Source organism: Phyllostomus discolor, chromosome 4 (genome assembly GCF_004126475.2).
Source record: "Phyllostomus discolor isolate MPI-MPIP mPhyDis1 chromosome 4, mPhyDis1.pri.v3, whole genome shotgun sequence".
NCBI lineage: Eukaryota > Metazoa > Chordata > Mammalia > Chiroptera > Phyllostomidae > Phyllostomus > Phyllostomus discolor.
This window is the reverse complement of record NC_040906.2, coordinates 5,425,968-5,440,110: the sequence shown is the minus strand read 5'-3', so window position 1 is coordinate 5,440,110 and position 14,143 is coordinate 5,425,968. Positions and strand designations below refer to the sequence as shown.

The 14,143-nt window shown below is 37.4% G+C and overlaps 1 protein-coding gene across 1 annotated transcript in view; it reads left to right on the top strand.

Moving 5' to 3' along the window:
- The window catches only part of PSMD1 (proteasome 26S subunit, non-ATPase 1), a 93,296-nt gene that overhangs the window by 13,663 nt on the left and 65,490 nt on the right, over window positions 1-14,143 (top strand). The window contains exons 7-14 of the mRNA XM_028508645.2: window positions 900-1,126; window positions 4,988-5,048; window positions 5,943-6,071; window positions 9,451-9,539; window positions 9,914-9,992; window positions 10,692-10,865; window positions 12,409-12,520; window positions 13,072-13,268. Coding sequence (XP_028364446.1) covers window positions 900-1,126; window positions 4,988-5,048; window positions 5,943-6,071; window positions 9,451-9,539; window positions 9,914-9,992; window positions 10,692-10,865; window positions 12,409-12,520; window positions 13,072-13,268 — 1,068 coding nt within the window. The remainder of the gene's footprint in view (window positions 1-899; window positions 1,127-4,987; window positions 5,049-5,942; window positions 6,072-9,450; window positions 9,540-9,913; window positions 9,993-10,691; window positions 10,866-12,408; window positions 12,521-13,071; window positions 13,269-14,143) is intronic.

Here is a 14,143-nt window from a genome sequence, read left to right as displayed (position 1 = left end):
TATTTGTAAAAACTATTTTTGAACAGGTAATAATACATTCACATGCTTCAAAATTCAAAATGAACCAAGGGGTCGGTATACAGTGAAAAGCCTCCTTCCCACCCTCTTCTTCTAGCTCCCAAGTTCCGTTTCCTGGAGGCGAACAGTGTCCATCAGATCTGTCCTTCATTTTATGTTCCAGCTCTTCACAGACTTGTTCTAGCTCTTTCCTGATTATGCCGCAGTCCTTTAGCGGCTGCACTTGGCCGTACTTAGCCGTTCCCCTATTACGTACCACTGACTCTGTTTCCATTATTTCCTGTTCCCAGTTGGTACTAACTTTCATTATGTGTTCCTTTTAAAAATGTGTTCCTTTTAAAACTGAGTTATTTGCTAGTGAGGGGAACAAGAAAATTTAAATCAATTCTTACAAGTTCTCACATTTTGGGGTAATTTTGTTAAAACATATGGCAGATGATAAGAATAGTTAAAACAGTGCTTCAAAACGGTCATTTTAGTGCGTCTTGTCCTGGCCCAGCAGCAGACAGTGTGTGTTAAATGACTGACTGGCTGCTGCAATTTGTGGTAAAGCAGAAATTACAAGTTAAGGAGCACTTAGACATAAATTATGGGTAAGATTTAAAGAAGCCACGATTCACTCACCAGCCAGTTACTGAATATAGCTAATTGCCAGGCATGATATTAGGAGCCGAAAGTATAATTTGTATGGATTTCTTATGGAAGGCAGATGCCGTTTGCTAGTGCCAGGATCAGAAGTGGGAGGCTAGACTGGATGGTCAGTCTGCCCCCGCTTTCCTGCGCTTGTATTTTAAGGTTTCCTGTATGTAGGCCGTCACTCTTAGGTATCTTGTAAACAGAGTTTCTGATAATTACGTAATTGTTCTTTATTTGCATTTCAGTGCTTAATTTTCTTAGATGATCCCCAGGCTGTGAGTGATATCTTAGAAAAACTGGTGAAGGAAGACAACCTCCTGATGGCTTATCAGATTTGTTTTGATTTGTATGAAAGTGCTAGCCAGCAGTTTTTGTCGTCTGTAATCCAGAACCTTCGAACTGTTGGCACCCCCATTGCTTCTGTTCCTGGATCCACCAATACGGGTACTGTGCCGGGATCAGAGAAAGACAGGTACGAGTATCTCTCATAGGCTGTAAAGTCTTATTAAGGCTGTTGTTCTGTTTTGCACTGTCTTGGGCACATTAAGGAAAACCAAAGAAATGGACCCTTCTCGAAAGAAGTAAAAGCAATTTTCTTTTACAGGGAGGGCCTGCCGGACAGCGTGGGTGCCATCTAATTGAGATTTCATATTTGGAAATAAGAAACATTCTCAGCTTTTTGTGCTTCCATTAAAACTAAATATACATATGTCTTAGGCTGATAACAGTATTAGATTTTATTTTCCTATATTTTTATACACACATAGGCCACTTACTAAAAAAATTTTAACTTAAATGTGTCCTTCTGCCTGCTTATTTTCCTTTTAAAGTTGTCCACATTAGCAGTGAGAGTTATCCTTCTGAAACCTAAAACATTTCATATAAAATTGTAAGTCTTATGCCCTGGCTGGTGTGGCTCAGTGAATTGAGCGCTGGCCTGGGAACCAAAGGGTCGCCAGTTTGATTCCCAGTCAGGGCACATGCCTGGGTTGCAGGCCAGGTCCCCAATTGGGGGTACACAAGAGGCAACCACACATTGATGTCTCTCTCTCCCTTTTTCCCTCTCTTCCCCTCTGTCTCAAAATAAATAAAAATCTTTTTTTATTGTAAGTCTTGAAAAGTGGCCCACAAGGCTGTGCATGACCTGTCCTCTCCATATCCTTCTTGCTACTTTCTTCCTTACTCACCACCTTCAGCTCTCGCTGGCCTTTTTACTGGTCCTCAAAACACCAGAAATATTCCTGCCTCAGTAAGACTTTCTTGAACTTGAGTTTTTAGTATTTGTTCTCTTTATTTTTCTTTGGGGCTCTTATTCTATGTAAGTTGTATTTTCTTTGCCCATCTTCTGTTTGTCACTTTTGAGTCATTTTCTGCTGTTTAATTTTTTCTTTTCATTGAATAATAAATACAGTAAAATGTCTACATCTCAATTATATAGTTCAGTGGATTCTGACAATATAAACGCTTATGTAACCATCACCTCTGTTATCACCCCAGAAACTTCCCTTCTACTCTTCCAGGTCAGTTCCCTGCCCCTGAGGTATCCACGGTTTTGATTTCTGTCACCATAGATTAGCTTTGCCGGTTCTTGAACTTCATAAAAATGAGATCATATGACATTTATTATTTTGTTTCTGCTTTCTTCACTCAACATAATGTCTCTGGTATACATCTATGTTTTTGGGTGAATCACTAACTGATTCCTTTTTATTACTGAGTAGCATTTCATTGTATGAATATACCACTGTTCATTTCTTCTTCTTTTTCTAAGATTTTATTTATTTTCAGAGAGAAGGGAAGGGAGGGAGAGAGGGAAAGAAACATTGACGTGCAAGAGAAACATCAATCGGTTGCCTCTTGCATGACCCCAGCTGGGGGCCTGGACTGCAACCCAGGCATGTGCCCTGACGGGAATGAAACTGGTGACCGAAAGGTTCACAGGCCAGCACTCAATCCACTGAGCCATACTAGCCAGGGCAGTTTATTTATTCTTATACTGATGGACATTAGAGTTATTTCTGGTTATTGTTTATTAAGAACAAGGCTGCTGTGAACATTCTTATACAAGTCTTTTTGTGGATAGTTCTTTCTATTCCTCTGGAACAAATACCTAAGATTGGGATAAGGGGATCACAGGGTATACGATTAACTGTTTCAACATGGTTGCTCATTTTACCCTCCCAAATGCAATATATGAGCATTCCAGTTGTTCTGCATCTTTGTCAACATTCGATGTTATCAGTCTTTTTAATAGTACTTATTCCAGTGGTATGAAGTACTGTGTAATTGTGGTATTAATACAAGTCATTTGTCAGATATTGTAAGGAGTATTTTCTTTCAGTCTTTGACTGATCTTTTCATTTTAGTAGTGGTATCTTGATAAGCAGTTTTTATTTTTTGATAATCCAGTTTCCCATTTTTGGGATCCCATCTAAGATACTGTTTGCCAACCCATAGTTGCAAAGATGTTCTGCTATGCTTGCTTCCAGAAACTGTATAGTTTTAGGCTTTATGTTTTCTGCCCACGGTGGATCTCAGCATAGTTCTTTGTATATGGTGTAAGGTAGGAGTAAGTGGTTTGTTTAAATACATGGGTGTCTAGTTGTCCCACCATCGGTTGTTTAAAAGACTGTTCTTTTCCCTCTTGTATAGCCTTGGAGCCTTTGACAAAAATCAGTTTACAGTGTGTTGATTTCTCTGTTTTCCAGTGATCTAGTTGTCTTTCTTTGTATCAGTATTACATTATCTTTATTACTAGAGCTTATGGTAAGTCTTGAAATTAGGTAATGGAAGACCTACAATTATGACTCCTCCCCCTAAGATTGTGTTGGCTATTGTAAGCCTTTTGCATTTCTGTAGGTGAGTGGGAATTCATAATAGGATTGTATTGAATCCCTTCAATTTGGAGCAAACTAAAATCCTAACTTGATTGAGTCTTGTAATCTGTGAACATGGTGTGCTCCTCCATTATTTAGGTTTTCTTTAGTTTTTCTTAGCAGTGCTTTGTAGATTACAGTGCAGAGATTTTGCACCTATTTCCTTAAATTTATTCCTGTGTTATATTTTTGAAGCTGTAATAAGTGGTATGTTTAAAGCTCAATTTATAATTATTTGTTAATATATAGAAATACAATTCATTTTTGTATATTAATGTTGAATTCCACAACCTTGCTTAAATCACTTAGTAGCTAGTAAATATTTTTGTAGATCCTTTCATAGATTGTCAACATAGGAATCATGTCCTCTGAGACTAGAAATTTTACTTCTCCCTTTATAACTTTTATACCTTTTCCCCCCTTGTTTTTCTGTGTGGGCTAGAATTTCCAGTACTTATTAGATAGATGTGATGAGAGTGAACATCTTTATTTTGTTCCTGATCTTTGGGGAATAGCTTTTAGTTTGTTTCTTTTAGATTTAAAAGTTTTTTCTGCTGTCTCCTTTTCTTATGTTGTATTTATTTGCTCTCATGTTCCTTCTGAATTAATCTTCATTTCTGAAATGATCATTTTTCCTCTTTCATTTCTAATATTTTCCTAGGTCTGTTTCATTTCTGAATTATTCTAATTCTGATATGTAATATTCTTGTACCCGATGTGTGATTCTTTATCTTTTCCCTCCTCTGAAAATGGTTTTATAATATTTATGGGATTTTACTTTGATTCTTTTCTGTGGCTTATCTTCCCTAAAGTTAATTTTCGTAAATTTTTACAAAGAAGGCTCATTTAAGGTAGTTTTTGTCATCTCACTGCCCTTTAGAGATTCCTTTTTCTTTGTGAAATGGAGTATTAAACAGATGCTATCTTAGGTTCTGAGACCTACTTGCTCTGTTTCCTTTCCCACTTTTCTTTGGGCCTTCCTCTCCCTTTTTCTTTTGGATTCCATACTCAGCCTCTCCTCCTCAAAGGACAGTGCTTAGACTCAGAAGACAGGGGAGGCTGGTTGGTCTAAGAGTGGCTGCAGCCCAACTGCTTCACTTCGAACGGCGCTTCTCGCTGTTGGCGGTGCAGCTCTGCCTAACTGTGCTTTGGGAGCCTGGGGGATATTTTGTCACCTAATTTTCTTGTATTTGTTGCTCATGCACTTTGCTAACTTAGTTGCTTTGTGTATTTTTATTAATATATCTGGAGGAAATTCAATAACTGGACAACCTTCATCTTATTGGAATCTTTCCTGTTTCTTAACTGCAATATTTATGAAGTGATTAAACATTTTTTTCCTTGTAAAGTATTTAATTTGGACATTGTTCACATCTGCAATTTGATAACATATCGCCCACACATACTATTCAGAAAAGATTTATCAAATTAGTAACTGTTGGTTCTTTTCATTTTAGTGAATCAATGGAAACAGAAGAAAAAACCGGTAGTGTGCTTGTAGGAAAGACACCAGAAGTGGTAAGTGTGCTTTTTGACGCTGAGGTTGCTTTTTAATATATATTTCCACCGTATATTGTAAATTATTTTTAAGTGTTACATACCTGTTTTTATGGAGGTTTATTTTTAGGTTTGATACCAAAGTCATTTTATAAAAATGTGTTTCCTATAAAAAGTAAAATTTTAAAGACTGATTCCAAACAGCACCTAACTTAGATAAAATTAAATCTTAAGATTCTTTCCAAAGAATGAAATCTATTCAGAATAACTCTGAATCATCTATCACAGGGAGGGAAAAAGTATGGTCTCTATGTAAATGTCAACTTTTCATAGAAGGGGGGCAGTTTAATCGTCTCTGTTTTCTTTAGTGTACATGGTGTACGGAAGAGTTGGCTGCGTATTAGAGCAGCATGTAAATGGAGATAAATTTTCCCTTCATCAGGACTTTAGATTCTGATGCTCAAGTGTGTAAACTTAAATTGTTCTTCACCTGGATGAATAGTTTTGTTTATGGCCTGGTAATTCAGGAGATCATATAGATATGCTGATTAAAGTTTCTTTCAAATTTCTCAGTTAGGATTAGGCATTTTCTCACCTGAAGTATAAGCTGGCTTTCTATAAAAGTTTTTCTTACATATTATCAGTGATTAATTATTCTTTTACAGCTTTTTTTTACATTAAAATATTTTGCATTGAAAGCTAGTTCAGAATGAATTGAGTTCTTTCATCAAGCTGGTATCATATCTCCATCTAATGAATACATTATACATGAGTTTTCCAGATCCTACTATTAAAATATGAGTGTTATATGTATGAACTATGAATTTCACTGATTTTCATAGTGGGCTGTTAAAGTTGGTATAGTGAATTTTAGTAATACATGAATTTTCATTCTTTGTTTATTTGTTTTGGCAGAGTCCAGAGCCCAAGGATCAGACTTTGAAAATGATTAAAATTTTAAGTGGTGAAATGGCTATTGAGTTACATCTGCAGTTTTTAATACGAAATAATAACACAGATCTCATGATTCTAAAAAACACAAAGGTAGGAAATTCATCTATAAAAGAGGCTTTTTAAAGATATTTCTTTTTTGAATATAAGTACTTATATTTGCTTTCTTATTGAATTCTTTGTTGTATTTTATTCCTGATTAAGGAAATAAGTGCCTGTAAAAGTAACAATGGGAGAAACTCTTAAACTTGTTGATAAAGAAAGAGAATTAATACTGATTGAGCTCCTGTTTTTGCGCTAATCTCTCATTGGGAAACTTAGTGGATTATTTTATTTTCTTTAGCTAACTTTAAATATATATATATATATATATATTATATATATATATATATATATACTTTATTGATTATGCTATTACAGCTGTTCCAATTTTTTCCCTTTTACCCCCCTGTGCCTATTACCTCCCTTCCTTCCAGCAACCCACCACCTTAGTCCATGCCCATGGGTTATGCATATAAGTTCTTTGGCTTCTCCATTTCCTATATTATTATTATTAACATCCTTCTGTCTGTTTTATACCTACCAATTATGCTTCTTAATCCCTGTACCTTTTCCCACATTCTCCACCTTCTAGCTGATAACCCTTCAATTGACCTCCATATCTATGATTCTGTTCCTGTTCTGGTTGTTTCCTTAGCTTGTTTTTTTTTCTTCTCTCTCTCTCTTTTTTTTTTTTTTTTTAGATTTTTTATTTTATAGAGAGAGAAGAGAGGGAGAGAAACATTGATCGACTGCCTCTCACATACCCCCAACTGGGGACCTGGCCTGCAATGAAAGCATGTGCCCTGACTAGGAACCGAACCCATGACCCTTAGGTTCACAGGCTGGCACCCGACCCACTGAGCCACTCCAGCCAGGGCTTAGCTTGTTTTTTTAGATTCAATTGTTGATAGTTGTATATTCATTGCCATTTTAATATTCACAGTTTTGATCATCTTTTTATTAAATAAGTCCTTTAACATTTCATGTAATAATGACTTGGTGACAATGAACTACTGTAGGTTTACCTTGTCTGGGAAACATTTTATCTGCCCTTCCATTCTAAATGATAGCTTCACTGGATAGAGTAACCTAGGATGTAGGTCCTTGCCTTTTATGACTTGAAATACTTCTTTCCAACCTTTTCTTGCCTGCAAAGTTACTTTTGAAAAATCAGCTGACAGTCTTATGGGGTCTCCTTTGTAAGCAACTCTACTTTTCTCTTGCTGCTTTTAAGATTCTCTCTTTATCTTTAACCTTTGGCATTTTAATTATATGTCTTGGTGTGCTCCTCTTTGGGTTCAACTTTTTTGGGACTCTGTGCTTCCTGGATTTGTATGTCTATGTGCTTCATCAAATTAAGGAAGTTTTCTTTTATTATTTTTTCAAATAAGTTTTCAATTTCTGGCTCTTCCTCTTCTCCTTCTGGCATCCCTATGATTTGGATGTTGTTATGTTTGGAGATGTCCCACAGGATCCTTATGCTATCCTTGTTTTGTTTGTTTGTTTGTTTGTTTTGTTTTGTTTTATTTTTATTTTTTTTTCTTGCTGTTCTGGTTGAATGCTTGTTTCTTCCTTATATTCCAAATCGTTGATTTGAATCCTGGCTTCCTCCCCTTCACTGTTGGTCCCCTGTAGATTTTCCTTTATTTTATTTAGTGTAACCTTCATTTCTTCCTTTATGTTGTTTCCATACCCACTGAGTTCTTTGAGCATCCTGATCACCAGTGTTTTGAGCTCTGCATCTGATAGGTTGGTTATCTCCATTTCATTTAGTTCTTTTTCTGGGGTTTTGTTCTGTTCTTTCATTTGGGCCGTATTTCTTTGTCGCATCAATTTGGCAGCCTCCTTGTGTTTGTTTCTGTGTATTAAGTAGAGCTGCTTTGACTCCCTGTCTTAGTAGAGTGGCCTATTGTAGAAAAGGTACCTGCAAATTGTGTGGGGCGGAGCCTTAGGTGATCACTAGGGTGGGGCAACCTTCTTCACCACTTAGTGGCTCTGTGAGGGTAGAGGACTCAGAGGGGATGGTGCTGCTGCCTGGCTTCCTGTTGCTGGTGACTTCACCCACTCTCCGTAAGTGGTGTGGCTGTGGTGCTGGTTCCCAAAGGGGGTGGGTTTGTGAATGTTCTAAGACCCTGTGGGCCCTATAAGCGAAGTTTCCTGAAAATCTGGCAGTTTCTTCCACCACCCCAACTACCACTGGTTTTTATAGCCAGAAGTTACGGGGACTTATCTTTTGGCACAGGAACCCTGGGCTGTGCAGTCTGGCCTGGGGCTGGGATCCCTCCCTCCGGAGGTATCCCTCCTGATTCATATCTACCACACGTGATTGTGACACCACCCATCCCTCCTTCCTCTGCTGCCACTGCCCTTCCACCCATCTCTGCGACTCTGACCCTGTCTGTCTGGATGAGTGTGGCTTCTTTAAATCCTTGGTTGTCAGACTTCATACAGTTCAATTTTCTGATGGTTCTGGGTGTTGTTTTGAGATCTAGTTGTAATTCTTTCTGTGGTTGCACGAGGAGACAAAGTGTGTCTGCCTACGCCTCCATCTTGACCAGAAGTCCTTCAGCTAACTTTTTGTTTTAATGTGTATGTAACATCTGGACAAATAGCACAGTCAGTACATTGTATAGTTTGTCTATTTTCCCTCTGAACTGTAAGCTTGAGAACAGAAGTTCTTACCTTGTCGTTGAAACCCTTGTTGGGATGCTGATTACTACAATTATTAACATTAATTTTAATTATTGAACAAGTAATATATTTGCTTCAAAAAATGTTTGAATATGAAAAGATATAGAATATGAAAAATCTTCTTTCCTTCTCCCTTTTTACCCAGTACCCTTTGCCTAAAGTCATTTTTTTATTCATATACTATTCCATTACTAAATAGTTGTTTGATTAAAGCACGTGTAATAATGCTTCTCCAAACTTTCAAAAAAATTTTACAAATGACAAAAATTACAGAATGGCAAAAAAATTATGACAAAATTACATAATTAGCTCTTACGACAATTGTTTGAAACTAATCTTTATAATATAGTCTTATTAAAAATACCCAAAATCACTTCGATGTCTGTCCGAGGTGCGGTGCCACAGGAGGTTTGCTCAGGCTGCCACAGCTCCTTGGAGACCTCGAGCTTAGAGCAGTGGCAAGGTACACTATTCAGGGACCAAAAACTAGAAATCTACTGCCTAAATTAACCTACCCAAAAATCTAATGACCTCAGGTTAAAACCACAGATAAAGCTCTATTTGACTTGCTTGTTTTTAATCTTTATAACGAAATAGCTAAGATCCATTACTTATGTATCAGTTCAGTGTATTCATGTTTCACCCCAAAACAAGGACTCTTGTGTGTTCGTGGGTGAATGAATACTCAGAGTGTGCATGAATACTCTGCTAACGATAAACATCTTTTTGTTTTTGTAAGGATGCAGTACGGAATTCTGTATGTCACACAGCCACCGTTATAGCAAACTCTTTTATGCATTGTGGGACTACCAGCGACCAGTTTCTTAGGTAAATGAACAACTTATGAGGTAAAATAGAATCAGCAGTAATTTGAGATTCATGAAGTGAAATGATGTATATAGTTCAAGGTAAATTTTTAATGCTTCTTTAAAAAGATGTTATATATTTATTTTTAGAGAGGGAAGGGAGGGAGAAGGAGAGAGAGAGAGAAACATCAATGTACGGTTGCTGGGGGCCATGGCCTGCAACCTAGGCATGTGCCCTGACTGGGAATTGAACCTGCGATGCTTTGGTTTGCAGCCCGCGCTCAATCCACTGAGCTACTCCAGCCAGGGCCCAATTTTTAATGCTTTGACTTTAGTATTTTAAAAAGCTTTATGGAATTTGCTTCAATAGTATTGCTTAATTTTCTTTTCTTACAGAGATAACTTGGAATGGTTGGCCAGAGCCACTAACTGGGCAAAATTTACAGCTACAGCCAGTTTGGGTGTAATTCACAAGGTAATAATATACACTGATCAGTGTAAACAGGCATCAGAATAGAGCAATTTTTCTGAAATTAATAAAAAATAAAAGTTTACTGTAATTCATTGACAAGTACATTTTGTTAGAGCAGTCTTGTTATAAGGATAAAGTAAGATATTAAATTGCATATATGTGTGTTTTTTTAAATATTTTATTAATTTTATTTTTTAGAGAGGGGGAGGGAGAGAATCATCAGTGTGTGGTTGCCTCTCACGTGTCCCCTAATGGGGACCCGGATTGCAACCCAGGCATGGGCCCTGACTGGGAATGGGACCGGCGATCCTTTGATTCGCAGGCCAGTGCTCAGCCACTAAGCCACACCAGCCAGGGCATGTGTGTTTATTTTTAATAAAAGATAGAAATCCTTTTCCTATGAAAACTAGCTAAGCCATTTCTCAAAGGATGAACTGAAATAAGTTATCTGCATAGTCTAAGATGAATTTGGGGAAATGTTACAAAACAAGGGGAAAAAATGAAGCATTTTTTCTAGGCAGGATATGACTGAGTCTCTAAAAGGCTCTTCTCTTGTTCAAGTGATAGAGTTGTATGAGAGCCCCACTTCCTCCTCCTCTTTCAGCAAGTGAGCATGCTGGAGAAGAGCAGTAATCATAGAAAAGGTTTGGTCTTTTTTTTACTTTCTCTTACTGACACCTTGGTTGTGGCTCTTATTTACAGGGTCATGAGAAGGAAGCATTACAATTAATGGCAACGTATCTCCCCAAGGACACCTCTCCAGGATCAGCCTATCAGGAAGGTGGAGGTCTCTATGCATTAGGTCTCATTCATGCCAATCATGGTGGTGATATAATTGATTATCTGCTAAACCAGCTTAAGAATGCCAGCAATGATGTAAGTGTTAGAATGGAAAACTACATTTCCATTAGTTAAGAGTTCAGCAAAATATATTTGCCAAATTGTTTTAGCAAATAGAAATTTTCTTATATTTGGGAATTCCCAAAACAGTACTGTTCTCATAGAATTTTTTTCTAAAAGCTAATTTCCTTTCCTTCCCTTTAAGTTAAAATTATGCTTCTCAACCTTTAAATGTGGTAACAAGCAAAATAAAATACCTGGTATTTGCAAGACAGATACTGCATTCCCACACTTTGTAGTCTTATAATGTTATAAGTGACCTTAGTGATTATTTAGTCTAATCCTACTATCTTACAGGAAACTAAGGTCCAAAGAACTTGCATACACTCTCTTGGTGATTAGAATTCTTGCTTGTTTTGGTCTTTGATAAGTTTTAAAATGTAAACTTTAGGAAAACCTTAAGTAGCCCTGTCTTATTTTAAAGTACCTTGAAATAGGATTTTGGACTTTAATGTTTATGTTAGAGAGGCTCTTTTAGAAAACTTTTAGGAAAGTAGCTGAGTCGGCCAAAAAACTTGTCATCCTGCTTCAGTGAGAAGATTGTAGCCAGCAGACACACCTGCCCCCAGCTAGTCCTTATCTACATTTACCCACACCTTTCCCTCGTTCCTCTGGTCTCAGGTAAAAACTTTTCTGTCAGACAAAACTGTTTGGTTGCCAGCAACAGAAACCACTTCTAACTTAAAGAGAAGCTGGTGAAACACTTCTCACAAAAGTGAAGAGCCAGGGCAGCTCTAGAGATTTAGATAACAGGCACCAGTAGAATTTTCTCTTCTGGGCCTTATTGTCAGGATGAGTGAACTTGAAGGGTTTTGGTTCTTGGGTCATCCCCTTAAGAAAGATTAGAATTCCAGAGGAGCATCCAGCCTATCTTGGGTCTGAAGCTGACACTTTGGCTAGAGGAAAGTGACCGCTTCTTAAATGTCAGTCCCACCAAGACTAATCAGGGGGGGGGAGTATTCAAGCAAGACTGGGGTTCTATCACCAATAAAAGGATACTGTACATTCACAAAGGATGTGACCAAGTGTCCTGGTTCAAGTAAAGACAACTTTTGCTCTTGGCTCCATTTTCTCCCACTTTACTCACAACCATGTTCCACCTTTTTCTCCTCTTCAGCCTCCCTCTCTGCTGCCTTTCCCCCTCAGCCCATAAAGACATTCGGGACTCACTTCTCCTAACAAAAGCTGCTCTTGGTACTTGCTTCTTCCTCTTAGTTGTCATTTTTCTCCTCCTCTTACACAAACACATGGAAAGAGAGTCATAGAGTCTCTCTACTTTTTTTTCTTTTATTCACTTCTCAACTCACTATTTTCAACAGCAAGCACTGCTCTTTATTTTTTAGCATTATTCTTTTGAAACTGAAATTGCTGAGGTTACCACTGGCCTTTTGATTATTAAATTCTTTGATCATTCTAATTAGGCAAAATGTTCTCCATAAAACATACCTCGAAATTAGAATAAAAGCTTAGATTTTAAGTACAATGTACCAGATCAATGGAGGCCATGCTTTTTCCCTAGATCGTTCGACACGGTGGCAGTCTGGGCCTTGGTTTGGCTGCCATGGGGACCGCACGCCAGGATGTGTATGATTTGCTAAAAACAAACCTTTATCAGGATGATGCTGTGACAGGTAATAAGTGATTCTTTCTAAAGACAACAAATTTTAGAATTACTTAATGTAACTAATATTTACTTTCTACCTATAATTCATAGCCTCTTAAAAATCTTAACAGATTTTTCTACTTGAAGAGGGAGTGAATTTTTCCCCATTTGTCAGACTCATAAAAATATATTTTGTGGTATACAGGCTTTTAAAAATGGTATATGCTGTATGTCTCACTGTATAACTGACTTTTTAAATAGACATTTAGTAGTGATCTATTTGTGTCATGGGGCTATCCATGCTGCTTGGTAATAATGTAGAAAAATGTCATAATGACTTCTTTGAAATTAATACAAGATTCTGTGGTGCCTTCACTCAAGATGTAAAAGGAAAATAGCTGTGAATATATGGATGTACCTGATTATGAAATACCCTCCCTTTTATCAGATGATTTGAAGAAATGCTACCAGAAGCTTGTTTGGATAGCTGAGGCTAATATGCCACTTCCGATAAGATAGGTTTTATTGAGTTTTCCGACATAGCTCTTACTTTTTAATGTTTTCCTTTTTACTGAATAGGGGAAGCTGCTGGCCTGGCCCTAGGTTTGGTTATGCTGGGCTCTAAAAACGCCCAGGCTATTGAGGACATGGTTGGCTACGCGCAAGAAACTCAACACGAGAAGATCCTGCGTGGCCTTGCCGTTGGCATTGCATTAGTGATGTATGGGAGGATGGAAGAGGCCGATGCTCTCATTGAATCTCTGTGCCGGGATAAGGTGAGCTACACGTCACTGGTCCTCTCCTCCCTGCACCCCTTCCCTTCCAGCTGTCTCCGCCACTTATAGAACACGCGGTAGCTTCACGGGAGATTCTCTCTGTTCCCCTCAGCGCACATTTGTTGATAAAACTTTTCACAAGATACGTAAGATCTGATAGAATTTAGAAAAGAAAAACACTGAAAGGTATGAATACAAGTAATTTGAGGATTTTAAATTTAATGCAGACTTCAGATCAATAGTTTTCAGATAAGGAAACCCAAAAGTGTTTTAGAAATTTATAAGTTGATTTCTTTTGGAATTAGTGTTTTTGGAATGATTTCATAATCATTTAATAAAATATAATTTACTTGTTTTTTGTCAAAAAATAGTGCCAATCTTATTTGGATGAGGTTCTTTCCATTGTCTTTTGTTTGCTTTTTTAAGTTGTACTGGTTTTCATAAGTATTCAGTGGTAATACTGTCCTCTAGAATCTGATTTAAAAACTGCTATAATGTACTGATGAAACTACTAATTATTTTGCTCAACTATCAGACCTCTATATCTCTTCCACTCAGTGTTCAGTGCCCCAAAATTAATTAAACGGTAAAACAAAAGCAAATTAGAGTGTAGAATAGACTCAAGCTTCTTTGTTGTTCATTTGGTAAGTGGAAGTTGAGTGCCACGGTGCAGTCAGTGTTGATACTGAGTCATGCTTCCTGCAATGTGTGAGGCAGGACAGGCGTGTGGCACAGAATGTTGGAGATTGCTGGCAGTTAATTCCTCTCATGTTAGTCTTATTTCCCCATTCATTTAGAAAATGTCAACCACAAAAGAGTTCTTTAGTTCTTTTTTTTAATCTAAAATGAACTCTCCCAGTTCATGCAACTATGCC